The 17,993-nt window shown below is 55.0% G+C and overlaps 1 protein-coding gene across 12 annotated transcripts in view; it reads left to right on the plus strand.

The window, feature by feature from the left end:
- CSNK1E (casein kinase 1 epsilon) overlaps positions 1-11,365 on the plus strand; it is a 36,967-nt gene extending 25,602 nt beyond the window's left edge. For 3 of the 12 annotated variants that reach the window (XM_027540794.1, XM_027540797.1, XM_027540796.1), the window contains exons 4-7: positions 5-153; positions 1,561-1,789; positions 2,403-2,573; positions 3,720-4,414. In XM_027540794.1, the coding sequence (XP_027396595.1) occupies positions 5-153; positions 1,561-1,789; positions 2,403-2,573; positions 3,720-4,384 (1,214 nt within the window). In that variant the 3' untranslated portion in view covers positions 4,385-4,414. Of the gene's footprint in view, positions 1-4; positions 154-1,560; positions 1,790-2,402; positions 2,574-3,719; positions 6,299-7,062; positions 7,124-7,886; positions 8,080-8,210; positions 8,351-8,911; positions 8,978-10,115 lie in introns of those variants that run through there. The other 9 variants (XM_027540798.1, XM_027540800.1, XM_027540799.1 and 6 more) reach the window with 9 other exon arrangements.
- Positions 11,366-17,993: the final 6,628 nt, after the last annotated feature.

Consider the following 17,993-nt stretch of genomic DNA (forward strand, 5'->3'; position numbering starts at 1 on the left):
GCAGTGGGGATCCCATCCATCAAGTGGTGCGGGGCCGAGGGGGACTACAACGTGATGGTCATGGAGCTGCTGGGGCCCAGCCTCGAGGACCTCTTCAACTTCTGCTCCCGCAAGTTCAGCCTCAAGACTGTGCTGCTCCTGGCCGACCAGATGGTGAGTCCCCCAACTCCTCCCTCAGGCCGGGGGCCACTGGGTACCCAGCTGGAGGATGCTGGAGCAGGAAGCAGTGACAGCGACCTGGGACTGGGACCAGGGGACCTTGACCATCAGCCATGGCTGGGAGTGGGTATTAACATATAGACTGCCAGTTTCCGCTCCAGACCTGCTCAGCTGGGCTCCCACGGAAGGCCTGGGACTCTGCCCTCGGGTGACTGAAAAGCCTGCGGTCACCCAGACCTTTGGGCCTGTTCCCATGCAGTGGCCATAGGTAAGCTGCTGGGCCTTGTCTCTTCAGGAGTGGCTCCCTTTTGTGGGGTCACTTGGGACGCCCCCTGGCCCCAGTGCCCACGGACAAACATTTCTTGCATCCTCAATCCTTTTATAAATTCAAGGGAGGAAAAAAAAAAAGTAAAGCACAGGATCCTGGCCCTGGGGGACTTTCCTGGTGGTCTAGTGGTTAAGACTCTGCTTTCAATGCAGGAGGCACAGGTTCAATCCTGGGTCAGGGAACAAAGATCCCACAATACTGCATGGCACAGCAAAAAAAAAACAAAACAAAAATCCTGGCCCTGGAATGGAACGTGGAGATCTTGTTCCCCAGGGTCTGTGTCTGCCCTGCAGAAAGTCCGCAGACATCCTCCAATTTTAGGCTAAATGTGTGTGCGCAGAGAGGGTTGTCAGATTCTCACAGGACGTGAAACTCAAAAAAGTCTAGGTTTTTTGAGTTTAGGAAATATTCAGAAGCTTGAGGCCCAGGGAGGGGGCCAACCTGCCAGAAGACAGATTGTGTGCTTATTTATTAACATGTGTTTCTAACACATTGTTGAAAGGAAGGTCCTCTGTGTCTCCCTGACTTTGGTATCCTCCAGAAGCCAGGGGTTAAATCCTGCCTGTGTGCTTCATCTCTGTCACCCCTACCTACCAAGTTTAGGGTTCCATGTGCTCCTGTTCCCCCCAGTCTGGTTGGCAGAACAACCTCTGAAATGCCTCTCTGGTTCCTTGAGGGCCTCTTCTGTACCCTGAGGGTGTAGGGCCAGGCAGATGAGGCCTGAGTGCCTTTCTGGGCTTCCTTTCTAGAGCTTGCCATGTACTTTCCTGCCTTGCTTTCTTTCCTGTGTCACAGCAAACCCGATGAACCCCTCCATCAGAGTTTCTCTCTACTGTCGCTTCCTCCAGGAAGCCTTCCCTGACCTGCCCCTTTAAAATCATCATACATGGTGGCTGCAGACTGATCTTGCTCCCCTCCTCGTGGCAGGGGTCCCCATCCATTGGCAGGGACCACGGATGTGTTTTCCATTTGTAGGGCCCCAGCCCCCAGCCCAGGCCTGGCTCCGAGCATCTGGCGAGCCCTGCTCCCCCTGCCTCAGCACTTGCTGAGTGACTCGCTGTCCCCTCCCCCAGATCAGCCGCATTGAGTACATCCACTCCAAGAACTTCATCCACCGGGACGTCAAGCCTGACAACTTCCTCATGGGGCTGGGGAAGAAGGGCAACTTGGTGTACATCATTGACTTCGGCCTGGCCAAGAAGTACCGGGACGCCCGCACCCACCAGCACATCCCCTACCGGGAAAACAAGAACTTGACTGGCACTGCCCGCTACGCCTCCATCAACACCCACCTGGGCATCGGTGAGTGCGCAAGACCTGGGAGCAGAGGGTACCTATGGGCTGCCCGCCAGGACCTTGGCTTCCTTCTGCAGCCTGGGTTTATTCCTCAGCTGGTCACACAGGCAGGTCTTCTTCTTCGCAAGAAGCACTCTTTATTTCATGCCTTAGTCATCCCCACAGCAGCCTTGGTGGGCGGGGACGTGTCCCCATTTTTACAGCTGGGAATTGCAGGCTGACCGTGTGACACAGGCACTTAAGGTCGTGCTGCTTAGCAAGTGTTAAAGTCAGGTCTGACCCAGGCCTGTCTGATGCCACTGCTTGTGCCTGATCCATGGGGTGGGCTGGGCAGGGAGGCCCCGGGGTGCCTACTGCACAGGGACTAAATGAATGAGAGCCTGAGCTGGAGACACTAGGCCTAGGTTGAGTGAGCAAAGCCCAGCCTCAGGCCCCTGCTCTGCAGGAGGGGTAATAGTGCAGCAAGCCAGCATGTGGTGGGGTGGGGTGGGCTCGTGCTGAGTGCACAGGGAGGGTTGTTCACCCCAGTCAAAGAGCAGGTCCTGGAGAAAGGGGTCCTGGCCCCCTCAGCCAGGAGCCCAGGTGGACCCTGCCCCTCACCTTGTCCTTGACTCTGCAGAGCAAAGCCGTCGAGACGACCTGGAGAGTCTGGGCTACGTTCTCATGTACTTCAACCTGGGCTCCCTGCCCTGGCAGGGCCTCAAAGCAGCCACCAAGCGCCAGAAGTACGAGCGGATCAGCGAGAAGAAGATGTCAACGCCCATCGAGGTCCTCTGCAAAGGCTACCCCTGTGAGTAGCCCGCTGGGGCAGCGTGCTTAGCCTGCGGTCCCCAAGGCCCCTTCTGAGGCCCAGCAAGGCCGCACAGAGCCCGTCTTGGCCCCGCTGCCCGGCTCCACAACATCCGTCACTCATAGCTCTGTTGTTGTCCTCAGCCCACACTCCTGCCTCTCCTCGCAAGGGCTGAGTGTTGAGACCAACGCTGGACCTTGCTTGACACCAGCTGGGTGTCCTACATTTTAACTCACTTCCGACACTACCTCCCTGGAGGAAGCGTCAGACCCTGCAGTTAAGGGCTCAATCCTACGAGGCTGTTCCTGCCACACTTCAGATGCCAGTCACGAGTCCAGGTTGCTACCTGTGCTCCTGATCAGTTGGCTATAAATCTGAGATTTCCCTCTTCAGATTCGATTAATTTGGCTCACCAAAGTCAGGGAAATACGTTTTAACCAGTCTATGAAAGAATGTGATAAAGGATACCGACGAGCAGCCAGTTGAAGAGAGACCTGTAGAGTGAGGTCTAAGAGCGTCCTGAATGCAGGAGCTTCTTTCTTGAGTGGAGTTGGGGATGTGGTCACCAACCAGGAAGCCCTCCAGACCCCATGCTGTTGCAATATTTATGGAGGCTTCATCCCATCGGCATGGCGACCATTAACTCTGATCCCAGCCCCCTCCCTTCTCTAGGGAAGCGGGTAGGGGTGGGCCCCGGGAGTTGCAAGTTTCTGATCATGGCTTGGTCTTTCTGCTGACCCGCTGCCATCCGGGAGCCACCTGGAGTCTCCTCCGTTGAGGTCTGGACAGGATGCTCCTTGTGCTCTCACCACTTAGGAAATTACACGGGCCTTAGGAGCCCCGGGAGAGGAACCTCTGTGTGTGTGTGTGTGTGTGTGTGTGTGTTCTGTCATCTCACAAGGGCCCTCTCTCACCTCTGGTTTTCAGAGGAGGAAACCCAAGTTTTTCTCCTATGGCTTAGAATTTCCATCAGGTTCTTGACTGTCTTTGGGGCTCACAGATCGTGGTAGGGAGGACATCGTCTTGACCCCTCTTAGGTCCAGAGCATCTGTAGGGGCGGGGGCTGGGTAGCACAGCGCCGTCTGGGGGGCCCCGGGAGTGCAGGCCTCATGACAGCACCTTCTGTCCCCCCGCCCCCCGTACCAGCCGAGTTCTCCACATACCTCAACTTCTGCCGTTCGCTGCGGTTTGATGACAAGCCCGACTACTCCTACCTGCGCCAGCTCTTCCGCAACCTCTTCCACCGGCAGGGCTTCTCCTACGACTACGTCTTCGACTGGAACATGCTCAAATTCGTGAGTCTCCTGAAGGCCGAGGCGGGCATGGGGGACTGGACCGGGAAGGCCAACGTGACCCTGTGGTGGGCGGGGCTCCCGGAAGCAGGGAGCTATGAGCTGGACGGCACACGTGACCCCCACTCCAGCTTCATCTGTGCGGACAGCCTGTGCTGCCGCGGTCAGCAGGGCCCAGGTGGGGCGCCGCCTCCCAGCGGACCCGAGAGGGCCCACCTGGGCCTCCCGTCCGTCCTGGATGCCTGGGTGAGCGGGGCCCGGATGGCACCGGTGGGCCCCCCCACTGTCTTGATCCTGGCCTGCAGCGTCTTGCTCTTGGTGTCCTGCACGTGCCAGCTGGCGGCCTTTGCTGAGTCCCCCTTGGCCAGCCTGGACCCCTTCATTGTGTCTTCCTTCTCCCTGGTTGTGGCACCCTGGGTCTTGCTAGGCACCTCTCTTTTCTCTCTCTCTCTTAAGAGTTGTGGGGGTGGGGTGGGGAGAAGTGTTCAACCGCTGGGCCTGGGACTCCGGAATCTGTGACATCCTGTATCTTGTTTCACGTCTCTTCTGGAGAAGGGGGCTTCCTCGAGCCAGGCTCAGCCCCGCGACAGCGAAGCTGTTGCACTGCCCAGCCCCCGCCCCTGTCCCTGTGCTGGGCCGGCGAACCCACCTGTGTACTGGTAAGCGCCTCCAGGATCTGACTTCTCCGAGACTTACCGCTTGGCGGGGTGGGGGAGCCCAAGAGGCTGAGCCTCCGCTGTGCTCTCTCTGTCCCTTCCAGGTGCCCGGCGCCACTGGGCACCCAGGACCCTCCACATAGGCCCGTGGAGGAGGTGGAGGAGCTGCCCCCCCAAAACTACTGGCCTGTGGTCTGGGCTGCGGGGCCCCAGTTCTGACATCACCAGGTGTGCCCAAGCCCATCGGGGCCAGGCCCGAGGAGACAGCCCTTGATGTGGTGGGGGTATAGTGGAGAGGGCGTGCAGAGAAGGCCCTGCTGTGAGATTCTTGGGGACGAATCAGCTGCCTGGTGAACAGAGCCTGAAGGAGACACCATGTTCCTTGCCCTGGAGGGCCTGGTGGCAGTGGACCCCAGGAACAGCCTTGGCCAGACCCCGCCGGCAGCCTCTGTGTTGAACCTGAGCTCATTAAACGCCCCTACCTGGAGTGCATGTCCTCCTGACTGCCTCTTTTCTTGGCGGGCACCCTTCTGCCGGATGCTCAGGACGAGGCCTTGTTCTCCAGGACCCTGGGATTGGCACTTGGTCTCTGATCCGCGCTCTCTCTGACTCTCAGACAGTGGCCTAAGGAGCGGGGCGGAGATTGGGCGGAGGATGAAAATGTCCCACAGGCTGGAGGGCCCCAAGGGTGGGAGATGGGCAGTGGCAGCCATCACCGCAGACCTTCTGTCTAGGAGCACAGCTCTCACCCCAGGGTGCTGCTTAGGGCACTGTGCCCACCCTCTCATCCATGTACAGACGTATTCATGAGTCTGGTTCAGGGCCGAGTTTGGCCCTTCCTCTCGGTACAGCTCAGAGAATGGATTTTGCAGTCTGGGCCTATGCCCGCCAATGTGGTAGCCACTGGCTACATGTGGCTAATTTTTCATTAAAGTTAATTAAAGCTGAAAACATACTTCCTCAGATCGTTTGCCATATTTAAAGTTCTCAGGAGCCACAGGTGGCCAGCTAGTGGCTGCCACACCTGTCAAGGTGGATGTTAACACATCCATCATTGCAGAAAGTCCAGGGGCACCTGCAGCTCCAGATGGCTCCTCATAGAGCCTCTCATGGGACCACCCAGCCTACAAGATCTCACCTCAAGCCAGGCCGGGAGCACTCTCTCCACCCTTTGCTGGCACCCTGACCCCTTCCTGGAGTTCCCATCGAGGCAGGCCCTAGAGGCAAAAGCTGAGCAGAGGTACCAACCTCCCACACCGATCTCCGACTTGAGGGCCATTGGACTGGATAACTGGGCACCTCTGACCCCATTCCCGCTATGGTGAGCTTGACCACCTCCAGCTGCCCCTGGCGGAAGTATCTGTGGACACGCCCTGGGGACCTTCCATGTTTTTACCTCAAGGCCAAGCTCCTCCCACATCACCCCTCCTGCCCTGCCTACAAGAAGCCTTCACCGGTACCTACCAGCAGACCGGACACCATGCTGGGCACCGAGGGCTGCAAACTCTTCCATGGGAAGGATCCTGTCCTTGACTGAGAACTTCCCTCCTTGGAGGGGCCACGCCGTATTGTTCAGCGTCAGGGCCCCGGAGTCCCCCGATACCTGGAACCTGGGATACTGCACAGAGCCACTGTATTCTGAAGTCCAACCAGCCAGCCGGGTGGAAACTTGACACTGCCAAGGACAGGGGTCTGCACAACACGGGGGAAGGCTCATGTGACTCGGACGTTGACCTTTTGTGTCTTCTTGTGGGCAAATAAAAGCCAAGAGACCTTCCTGGTGTGCATTTCTTGAGGCATCACTCGGGTTGGATGGAAAACGGGATGAGTGACTCAGCTCCTCCTGCTGCAGGGCTACTGTGGGCCCAAGTCTGTGGAGGGCGAGGGCTCCAGCCCTCTGCTCAGCCACAGCCCCTGGGCTGGGCACCTCTGGGGGAGTCACTTGACTTCAGTGAGCCTCAGTGTCCCCCCACCAGAGAGTGCGGACCTGCCTTGCAGGGTGGATGTGCCCCCTCCCCGAGGGATGTTTAATGAGTGGGCGTGGCAGCTCTCGTCACAGGTTTGGCCCTGCTTCTGGCTCAGTCATTCTCTCTCCCCATCTGTTAACTGAGTGGATGGGAGCCCAGGATGAGGACCCGGGGTCAGGTGGTATCGCCCTGGTGCTTCCCGGCCTGCCTGGACAGGCTTGAGGGTGGGAGGACGGAGAGCATACATCTCTAGAATGTTCTGCCCGAGTCCTCTGGGAGCACGGAGAGCGGAGACTGGGACATAGCCCAGTTCTGCCCTGAGCTGTGCGGCCCCAGGCCTCCCGAGGCCTCTCTGGGTCCCGGTTCTTCCTGTAGGATCCAAGGATCCTCTGATCCCCCAACCGCTAGCTCCTGGAGTTGCTTTTAAGTCCAGAGCCAGCCCCCACCCCATCTCTGAAGGATAGTCAGGCCTTCTCGGCCAGTTCTCTGGGAGAGACAGGGTTGTAGGAGCCTGTGGCCCATGAGCAGGCCGCCTCCGCCCCCCCAACTCAGCCTGCAGCTCTCTCCTCCACAGATGCGGCCCCCCTCATGCCAGCCCCCTGCCCGTCCCTGTGGACGACCCCAGGACCAACTAGGTAACGCGGCCGCTGCCGCCCCCATGCCACGCTCCTCTCTCTCGGCCTTTCTCCTTTCCTCCTGCGTTGGGGGTGGCAGAGGCTAGAGGGCAGAGCCCCCCAGGGGCTCACGCACCTCTTCCGCCCCCATCTGCCTGCTGGGCCTCTTTCTTCCATGGGGCATCTAGTCCATGCCTTCTCCAGCTCCCATCCCAAGCAAGGCAGCATCTGTGTGGGTCCCTTGGGCCTCTTAGTTGTGAAACCATTGCCAGGTCCAGGGGAAGAGCAGCCCTTTGAAAAGATCCCCCTAACTGGTCCCTGAGAGGCCTGTTTGAGTCCTGGCCCTGCCTTCAGCTCGCCTTGTAACTCTTTTCTCGGCCTCTGAGCACCTGCCCTGCTGTGTTTGGAAGCGTCAGGGAACCAAGGGCCCTCTGTACATGGGGGCGGTGGGGAACCTAGGTTGGTTGGCCGTCCTGGGGCATCAGTCCTCCCAGCCCTGACTCCAGGCCCCACGAGACCAGGACAGAGTGACCTCCCTCTGCTCCCCAGGTCGAGCTTTCTCCTGGGCAGTCGTGTGGCTTTGTTTTTTATCTGTGCAGTGTGATCAGGGGGCATCTCTGGGTCTCTCGGGCTACCTGCTTTGTGGGGAGGCGGTGGGACCTGAGGGTTTCTGAGACACACACCCCCTGGCCTGCCTCCCCTGCTCTGACCCCGATGGAGTGCCGGATCCCGGAGCACCCCATCCCCCGCAGGGTTGACCAGGGTTCTCGTCTCATGCCCGCAGGGTGCAGCCCGAAACCCCGAGGACGTGGACCGGGAGCGGCGAGAACACGAGCGAGAGGAGAGGATGGGGCAGCTCCGGGGGTCGGCAACCCGGGCCCTGCCCCCTGGCCCACCCACGGGGGCCGCTGCCAACCGGCTCCGCAGTGCAGCCGAGCCTGTGGCTTCCACCCCTGCCTCCCGTATCCAGCAAGCTGGTGAGCGGGCACCTTGGGCAGTGGGCGGGGGTCTCCAGTGTCGGGGGCGCAGGGCAGCCAGGGGCCTGGGTGCTGAGGGCAGCTTCCCTCTCCCTCCTCCCCCAACCCTGACCCCCCGCCTTGCCTTCCAGGCAATACTTCTCCCAGAGCGATCTCACGGGTCGACAGAGAGAGGAAGGTGAGCATGAGGCTACACAGGGGCGCGCCTGCCAATGTCTCGTCCTCCGACCTCACTGGGCGGCAAGAGGTCTCCCGGATTTCAGCCTCACAGGTGAGCTGCCCTTGCCCCCAGCCCCTTCTGGGCCTCACCACTGCCCCAGCAAGGCGGTGGGAGTCAGGACCCAGCCCTCTGCCAGGGGCCCCAGCCCGGGTGGGTGGCAGGGAGCTCACAGCGGAGGGGGTCGTGGTCCCTGCCATCAGCACGCCCCTGCTGTCCCCACTCAGCACAGGATGGAGGGGTGGTCGGACCCCATCGGGTGGCCCCCACATAGGGGCTGTGTGTGGACTAGCAAAGTGGGGAAGGGAGGATCCCCGGGGAAGGGGTCTGGCAGAGGTGGGCGGGAGAGCCACTCTGGGCCTCCAGAGGCGGTGGTGGCACCCCAGCAGGACAGGTTGAGAGCTGGGAAGCCCACGGCCTTGAGCAGCTGCTGGGCCTCCCAGGGCAGCGTGCTTGTCTACAAGATGCGAACATCTGGGGTGCTTGAGATCACACACCCACTCCTTCCCTTGCATGAGAGTCCTGGCGGGGTGGAATTCTGTAGTGGGGAGAGACTTGCCCGCTTATCCTGCCAGCAGCTCAGCCCCTCCCACCCTTCTGCCTCCCTCCCCCCAGACAAGCGTGCCATTTGACCACCTCGGGAAGTGAGGAGGAGCCCCCATCGGACCAGTATTTGCTTAGGTGAGTCGACGTCTGCTGCAGTCGCAGCCCAGCCAGGTCTGGACCCCCACGGTCCCTGGAAGAACCCATGGTTGTGCTCTGAGCAGGCCCGGCCCATACCAGCTAATTTCTGCCAGAAAGCCCTCTCTTTGTGTGGGGCTGTGTGGGGCTGGCTTTCCATCCCCATGCTGCCCTAACTGTTCTGGGAAGTTGGTAGCAGGGACGGAACCCGAGGGCCCACCCTGTGACCTTCCCCAGGGCTTTCGCCCTGGTCTCAGCCTCTGGGCGGTTATGCTTCATTCATGCAAACCACTTAGAGTAGAGCCTTGAAGTCAGGAGTTTACCTGCTCTCTGAGAAGCCCCTTGGTGACCTCCGCAGCCCCAGGGCTGGGAGGGTGGGGGGCGCCCTCTGGTCAGTATGAGCCTTGATGGGACCTGTGGTTGCACGAGGCTTTGAGGCGGGGTGTTACAGCTCAGCTCACTGGGGCCCCATCTGGAACGCAGGTGTGGCAGGGACTAACTTGAGTGTGTGTGTGTGTGTGTGTGTGTGTGTGTGTGTTGGGGAGGGGTAGTCTGAGCTCCCTGGGGAATATGCACGTGGCTGGCAGCAGCTGACATTTCACGGGCTTGACCTCACACCAGCTGCGTGTGACCTGCTTTGTGGACGTTTATTCCGCAGGTAGCTTTGGGCCGGCATTCGGGCTTTACCTTTGTCAGCCTCACGCCCAGGAACCAGCCCCGTTCATGGCAGGGTTGGGTGTTTGTATAGCTAGGAGGTGGCTGTTCACCAAAAGAGAGGAGAGAAAGTGATTGTGTCTTTTCTGTGAAAATGGAGCACCTACTGTGACTCAGACGGTCAAAAATCCGCCTGCAGTGTGGGAGACCTGGGGTTCAATCCCTGGGTTGGGTAGATCCTCGAGGAGGGCATGGCCACCCACTCCAGTGTTCTTGCCCAGAGAATCCCCATGGATGGAGGAGCCTGGCAGGCTACAGTCCATGGGGTCACAGTCGGACATGACTGAGCGGCTGAGCACACTGTGTGCTGTAGAGGGACTGACTCGGAGCCTTGGGGCCAGGGAGACCGGAGCGGAAGGTGGTTGGCGGCTGGGTGACCAGGGCAGATGCCCACCTTATCTGTCTTCTCTCTCCCCCTTTCTAGTGTCTTCACTGTATTTTCTTTAAAAAAAAACAAAAAACAAAAAACAAAAAGATGGGGAAAAGAAACCACTCAAAAGAACAAAAAGAAAAAAACCCAGCACAAAACCAACGATGGATTCTGTTTCGAATTTTTTTTCTTCTTTTTTTTTTTTTTTAATTTGCCGATGGCAAGAAGATGGGATACCCTCAGCACAGAGAATCCTGTCCCTTCACGTTCCCCGCTGCCCACAACCTCCAGGCTGCCAGAGGCTCCCAGATACCAGGCTACACTCACCGGATGCCACGGCCCCACCCAGCCACCGCCTGACTTGGCCAGGAGGGACATTTCTGCACTGGAGCTGCAGCGGGTCCTCACAGGCCCTCAGGAGGTGGCCCGAGGCACTGGGAGGAACGGACCTGCTGGTCAGAGGCAGGTCCCGCTGGGTGTTCGTGAGCCTGGGGACCTCAGGAGATGAGTGCAGTCCCCACCCCCAACCCCGAGATGAAGGTCACCAACTTTCTGTGTTGGGCTTTCGTCAGTGCCCCCTTGAGCGTGAGAGTCCCTTCTCTGCCTCCCCACAGAGACCTTGAGGAGTGGGGTGGTGAGGCGGTGGGGCTGAGAGTCCTTGTGGGCGTGTGTGTCTGTATCTGACCTCTGTCTCCTAGGACAGCAGGTGTCCTGCCCGCCTGCCAGGCCAATTTTTCTGTTCTTATGCCCCTGACAAGGACATGGGAGTGGGCAGTGACCTCCATGTCCCTCAAGAAGGGTACAGACAGTCTTTGCCACCACCGACCCCTGAGACTGTCCTCGGCCTGTGGTCCCCCTGGTGTAGGGACAGAATCCGTGGAGACTACTTCCAGAAAGCATCTGGCTCCTGGGTTATGAATTAATTCCCTGGTTCTGACACTCACCTGGGTTCCCCCTTCCCAGTGTTCTGTCTCTGTCAGGAGGAGCCTGGGGTTCAGGGCTGGGCACTGGATTTATCCATCCCACCTAGTTAACCCTTTTTTTACTTTATTTTTGTTTGTTTTTTCTTTTTCCGTGTGTGTATTTCCTAATTTATTTACCTCTGTTTCCCCTTTTATTCTTTCTTCTTTTTTTTAATTAAAGAGCAAAGCTTTTTATTACTTTGTAATTTAAAAAACTGAAAAAAAAAATACTGAAGAACTTTGGGGGGAATTTTGTACTTTTTTCCTGTGTAAATATTGGACTTTTTTGAGCTTTATTGTGGTTGTTAATTTGAAGTAATAAAGTAGAAAAGGATAAAGTGACCTGGGAAGCCCTTGGTCCACCTCTTGCTCTGGGGGCTTCTCCCCAGCAGACCTGGTGAACCGGGTATGGCTGGGGACACTCGAGCAGCGCTTGGTGCCTCCTTGGGGCTGTTTCAACACTTTGCTTCAAAAACCACACACAGGGACGTTCCTGGTGGTGCAGCGGTTAAGAACCTGCCTTGCGTGGGCTTCCGTGGTGGCTCAGTGGTCAAGAATCAGCCTGCCAGTGCAGGAAGCACAGGTTTGATCCCTGGTTCCAGGACGATCTCACATACCAAGGAGCGACTGAAACCTGTGAGCCACAACTGTTGAACCTGTGCTCTAGAGCCCAGGGGCTGCAACTCTTGAAGGCTGAATACCTATAGAGCCCGTGCTCTGCAGCAAGAGAAGCCACCACGATGAGAACCCTATGCACCACAACTAGACAGAAGCCCCAAGAGCAATGAAAACCCAGCACAGCCAAAAAGTGAATAAATAAAATCTGCCTTGCAATGCAGGGCACACGGGATCAATCCCTGGGTAGGGAACTAAGATCCCGCGTGCCACGGAGCCGAAAATACTGAAGCCCATGTGCTCTGGATCCTGTGTGCCACAACTTGGGAGTCCATGCACTGCATTAAAGATGGTGCGTACTGCAACTAAGCCCCGACACAGCCGGTCAAGTCAGTTCAGTCATTCAGTTGTATCCAACTCTTTGCGACCCCATGGACTGCAGCACGCCAGCCTTCCCTGTCCATCACCAACTCCCGGAGCTTGCTCAAACTCGTGTCATCGTCGAGTCAGTGATGCCATCCAACCATCTCATCCTTTATTGTCCCCTTTTCCTCGTGCCTTCAATCTTTCCCAGCATCAGGGTCTTTTCCAGAGAGTCAGTTCTTCACATCAGGTGGCCAAAGTATTGGAGCCTCAGCTTCAGCATTAGTCCTTCCAATGAATAGTCAGGACTGATGTCCTTTAATGGACTGGTTGGATCTCCTTGCAGTCCAAGGGACTCTCAAGAGTCTTCTCCAACACCACAGTTCAAAAGCATCAATTCTTTGGCGCTCAGCTTTCTTTATAGTCCAACTCAACATCCATGCATGACTGCTAGAAAAACCATAGCTTTGACTAGACGGACGTTTGTTGGCAAAGTAATGTCTTTGCTTTTTAATATGCTGTCTAGGTTGGTCATAGCTCTTCTTCCAAGGAGCAAGTGTCTTTTGATTTCATGGCTACAGTCACCATCTGCAGTGATTTTGGAGTCCCCCCCCAAAATAAAATCTGTCACCGTTTCCATTGTTTCCCCATCTATTTACCATGAAGTGATGGGATAGGATGCCATGATGTTAGTTTTCTGAATGTTCAGTTTTAAGCCCACTTTTTCACTTTCCTCTTTCATCAAGAGGCTCTTTAGTTCCTCTTCGCTTTCTGCCATAAGGGTGGTGTCATCTGCATATCTGAGGTTATCGATTTTCTCCCAGCAATCTTGATTCCATCTTGTGCTTTAACCCAGCCTGGCATTTCTCGTGATGTACTCTGCATATAAGTTAAACAGGCAGGGTGACAATATACAGCCTTGATGTACTCCTTTCCCAATTTGGAACCAGTCTGTTCAATGTCCGGTTCTAACTGTTGCTTCTTGACCTGCATACAGATTTCTCAGGAGGCACATACGGTGGTCTGGTAATCCCATCTCTTGAAGAATTTTCCACAGTTTGTTGTGATCCACACAGTCAAAGGCTTTGGTATAGTCAATAAAGCAGAAGTAGATGTTTTTCTGAAACTCTCTTGCTTTTTTGATGATCCAGCGGATGTTGGCAATTTGATCTCTGGTTCCTCTGAGTTTTCTAAATCCGGCTTTGAACATCTGGAAGTTCTTGGTTCGTGTACCATTGAAGCCTAGCTTGGAGAATTTTGAGCATTGCTTCGCTAGCTTGTGAGATGAGTGCAATTGTGCAGTAGTTTGAACATTCTTTGGGATTGCCTTTCTTTGGGATTGGAATGAAAACTGACCTTTTCCAACCCTGAGGCCACTGCTGAGTTTTCCAAATTTGCTGGCATATTGTGTGGCATCATCCGACACAGGTGAATATTAAAAAGAAAAAAAACTACACACAAACCACCTGGGGAACTTGTTACAATGCAGCTTCTGACTCAGGAGGGCTGGAATGGGCCTGGGGGTCCACATCCTAACACGTTCCAGGTGATGCCGCGACCCTGCTGAGTGGGGAGAGTTCAAAGCACTCTTCACAGCATTATCTTATCCACAATTCTATCCATTAATCCTGAGTTAGGTATTAACCTCTCTGCCTTCAGATGAAGGAACACCATGAAGACAGTTGTGCCATAGATGACCCTGGGTGGTCTCTTCAGCCAAGCCCAAGCTCCGATAAAGAAACAGCCCTCAGCCTCAGCGGCCTTTGTCTGACCAGCTTATCTAAGAATTGGTCTAGCAGTTCACGTTTACCCAGCACACATTACTGTCCTACGTATTCATTAACCCAAGAGCCACTATGACCATGATCTCTGCCCACAGGCAAGAACTCAACCTGAGGAGGGGATGGAGGGCTCTGAGAGCCCCCTTGTAAGTCTTGGGCATCACTCAAAATCCTCATAATTCAGGTCTCTTCCAGGGCTGGCATTCCAGTCTGGCTCAGCCCTAGTAAAGGGTCTCCTGGACCTTCCTGTGAGACTAAGGAAAAGGTGGGTCCTTAATGCCTGTGTGTGTGTTACTCACTTAGTCATGTATTGACTCTCTGTGACCCCATAGACTGTAGCCTGCCAGGCTCCTCTGTCCATGGGATTTCCCAGGCAAGAATACTGGAGTGGGTTGCCATTTCCTTCTCCAGGGGATTTTCTCAACACAGGGATTGAACCCAAGTCTCCTGCATTGCAGGCAGAATCATTACCATCTGAGACACCAGGGAAGCCTTAATTCCTCAGTTTCCAGTTCAGTCGCTCAGTTTTGTTGGACTCTGACCCCATGGACTGAGGCACGCCAGGCTACCTTATCCATCACCAACTCCCGGAGCTTGCTCAAACTCATGTCATCATCGAGTTGGTGATGCCATCCAACCATCTCATCCTCTGTCCTCTCCTCCTACTGCCTTCAATCTTTCCCAGCATCAAGGTCTTTTCTAATGACTCAATTCTTTGCATCAGGTGGCCAAAGTGTTAGAGCTTCAGCTTCAACATCGGTCCTTTCAATGAATATTCAGGACTAATTTCCTTTAGGATTGACTGGTTTGATTTCCTTGCAGTCCAAGAGTCTTAAGTCTTCTCCAACACCACAGTCCAAAAGCATCAATTCTTCAGTGCTCAGCTTTCTTCATGGTCCAACTCTCACATCCATGGGCTTCCCTTGTGGCTCAACTGATAAAGAATCTGCCTGCAATGTGGGAGACCTGGGTTCCATCCCTGGGTTGGGATCCTCTGGAGAAGAGAAAGGCTACCCACTCCAGTATTCTGGCCTGGAGAATTCCAAAGAGTCGGATGTGACTGAGACACTTTCACTTTCTCACATCCATATGTGACTACTGGAAGAACCATAGCTTTGACCATACAAACCCACCAGGAAACGCCAGAGGGTCCTGCTTTGCAGGCAGTGAACCACATGGAGACCTGCCTTGGAGTAGGGTCACTCTCAGCCCCTCCCATCTGACTTCAAACAGTAGGTGTGAAGTTAGCAACTGTGGGCCCTGAGGGGAAGTACAAGGAGCTAATCTTAAAAAAAGAGCTTTTTATTTCTATATCTTTTGCAGTGAAAGTTTTAGTTCCTGCTAATAGTAACGTGCTTATTTGCTGTACCCAACAATATATGCAAGTTTTCGTTTCCCTGGTGGCTCAGGTGGTAAGGAATCTGCCAGCATTGTGGGAGACACAGGTTCGATCCCTGGGTTGGGAAGATCCCCTGAAGGAGATGGCAACCCTCTCCTTGCCATTTCTGTTACCAGTATTCTTGCCTGGCAAATCCCATGGACAGAGGAGCCTGGTGGGCTACAGTCTGTGGGGTCTCGAAGAGTCAGACACAACTGAGCGAGTGACACACCCACACACTAAAAGTATATGATGTGTTAGTTGTTAAGTCTGATTCTGTGACCCCATGGACGGTAGCCCACCAGGCTCCTCTGTCCATGGGATACTCCAGGGAAGAATACTGGAGTGCATTGCCATTTCCTTCTCCAGGGGATCTTCCCCACCTAGAGATCAAACCTGAGTCTCCTGCATTAGCAGGCAGATTCTTTACCCGTGAGTCACTAGTTGGTTCAGCTGCTCAGTCGTGTCCGACTCTTTGCGACCCCATGGACTGCAGCACGCCAGGCCTCCCTGTCCATCACCAACTCCCAGAGCTTACTCAAACTCACCTCCATCGCGTCAGTGATGTCATCCAACCATCTCATCCTCTGCCGTCCCCTTCTCCTCCCGCCTTCAATCTTCCCCGGCATCAGGGTCTTTTCCAATGAGTCAGTTCTTCACATCAGGTGACCAAAGTATTGGAGTTTCAGCTTCAGCATCAGTCCTTCCATTGGATATTCAGAACTGATTTTGGAAGCCCAATACCTATGGGTAAAGAGTTTTTTACAGACTTTTTTTCCCCCTTAGATTATATTCTGAGGAAATGTGGTCAGAGCACAGTGCCTGGAAGTAACTTGAAGTCATTCTTTTCTCTGTATTCTGTGTAGTAATTAATTTCAATAATGAGTTAGTGTCCCCCTTCTCTTTTGTTTTAATTTTTTGGAGCTATTACATATATGAACATCAAGCTGTATAAGTCAATTTGTGAGACTTCCCCGGTAGTCCAGTGGTTAAAACTCTGCCTTCCAATGCAGGGGGGGCGTAGGTTCAATCCCTGGTCTGGGAGCTAAGGTCCCACATGTCATATAGTGCAGCCAAAAGTCAAAAATAAATAAAAGTCAAATTATAGAGAGTTATTACCATCCCTGCCCCCTCCACTGTGTTCCTACCCACGATCATCACTGGTGTCTGGTTTCTCTTTCCTGTGTTTCTTATTCAGGGAGCTAATGTATATGAGAGGGGGTGGTGGCTGACAGCCTCTGAGGAAGTGATATTTAAGCTGAGGCCAGGGAATGACCAGGATGCGTCAACCAGGCGAACAGTTTATTTTTATAAAGTACGCCAAACAATTGCTCGGAAATTGTGCCCAGATTGGAGGGGGCAAGCATGCCACTTAGTGAATCATTTTTGTTCATGCAACAAACACTGGGGCTTGTGGGTGCCAGTGCTGGGCTGAGGGGGAGTGGAGTGCAGGGGTGAGGGGTGGAGAGCACAGAGTGGAACCCAGAGGGCTGGCTTGGTCCCTCTGTGACCTGGGGCATTGTCTGGGCCTCAGTTTCCTCTTCTGTAAAGTGGAGGTACTATTACCTGCTTCAGAGGTTGTAAGATTAAATAAAACCACAGATGCTCATAAGGGCCGAGGAGGCTCCTGGTGCCAGGCCCTGTTCCCACCCTCTCTGCTCATAAGCATCCTAGGAGGCTGATGTACTCTGATGCTCGCTGAGTGCATGAGGACACAGAGACACAGTGGCCCATGCTCCTAACCTTCACTCTAGCCCAGTGCTGCGTAAGTGCTCAGTAATGGTTCCTGCACACTGCAAACCCGAGGTGTGACTTTGGCTTCCAAGGGCCCAAGTCAGAGGAAAGACTCAAGTTAACCAATGGCTTATCCCAATCCAAAATCCAGTGTGAGATACGCAGTATGAACCAGGGACAAAGGAGGGAGGGGGTGTGTCAGGAAGGTGTTCAAAGATACCTGATCTGACCCTTGAAACGTGAGTAATTTACTGGGTGGTGATGGCCTGGGGGGTGGGGAGGAGGGATGAGGTGGGGACAGTCATTACTGCCAGAGGAAACAGCATGAACAAAGGCCCAGAGCTATGAACTAGCTCGATATATACTCAGAGATCCAAGCACAAAGGGGTAGGGAGGAGATAGCCGCCAAGGATAGAAGAGGCAGACGCCAGAACCCACCGGCCTGACTTCCATCCACCAGCATCTGCACTGCGGGGAACCAACGATTAGAGAAGAGCCACGACGGATGTGAACTTGAGGGATATGAATTTGGCAACAGTGGGCAGGGAGATTGGAGGATGGAGCAAGGAGGCAGGGAGAGGAGTTAGGGAGCTATGGTTACAATCCAGGCAGGAGACATCCAGAAGGCAAGGATGACTGAACCCTTTTCTGAACCGGTCTGTTCTTAGCCGACTGAAAGAAAGGGAGAAGTCGGAGGCTCTGAGGTGATGTACGTGGGAGCCTGGGAGCATCGCAGGACCGCTGACAGAAAGCAAGAACGCAGATAGGGCAGTAGGGCAGACCTTCGGGGCTTGGAGACCTTCGCAGCTTGGAAATCAAGGAGGCCGGGCCAGGGAGAGAGGAGCCTGGCTGGGGGCGGGGCTTCAGGGAAGAGGTGGGGTCAGCGAGCTCAAAGCAAACAGAGCAGAGAGAGGAAAGGGGGCTGGCAAAACACAAGCTTCCCACTGACCATTTCCCGCTCGATCTTCTTTTTCTTTTCTAAGAATTGAAGTATAACGTATGCACAGAAAAGCACACACATCTTAAGTGTACAGGGATCCATAGCTTTTTACCTGTTGCTATGTACCTGTGTAATCACTACCTGAAACAGATGTGGGCA

The sequence above is a fragment of the Bos indicus x Bos taurus genome, chromosome 5 (assembly GCF_003369695.1).
Source record: "Bos indicus x Bos taurus breed Angus x Brahman F1 hybrid chromosome 5, Bos_hybrid_MaternalHap_v2.0, whole genome shotgun sequence".
In the NCBI taxonomy this organism is placed as follows: Eukaryota; Metazoa; Chordata; class Mammalia; order Artiodactyla; family Bovidae; genus Bos; species Bos indicus x Bos taurus.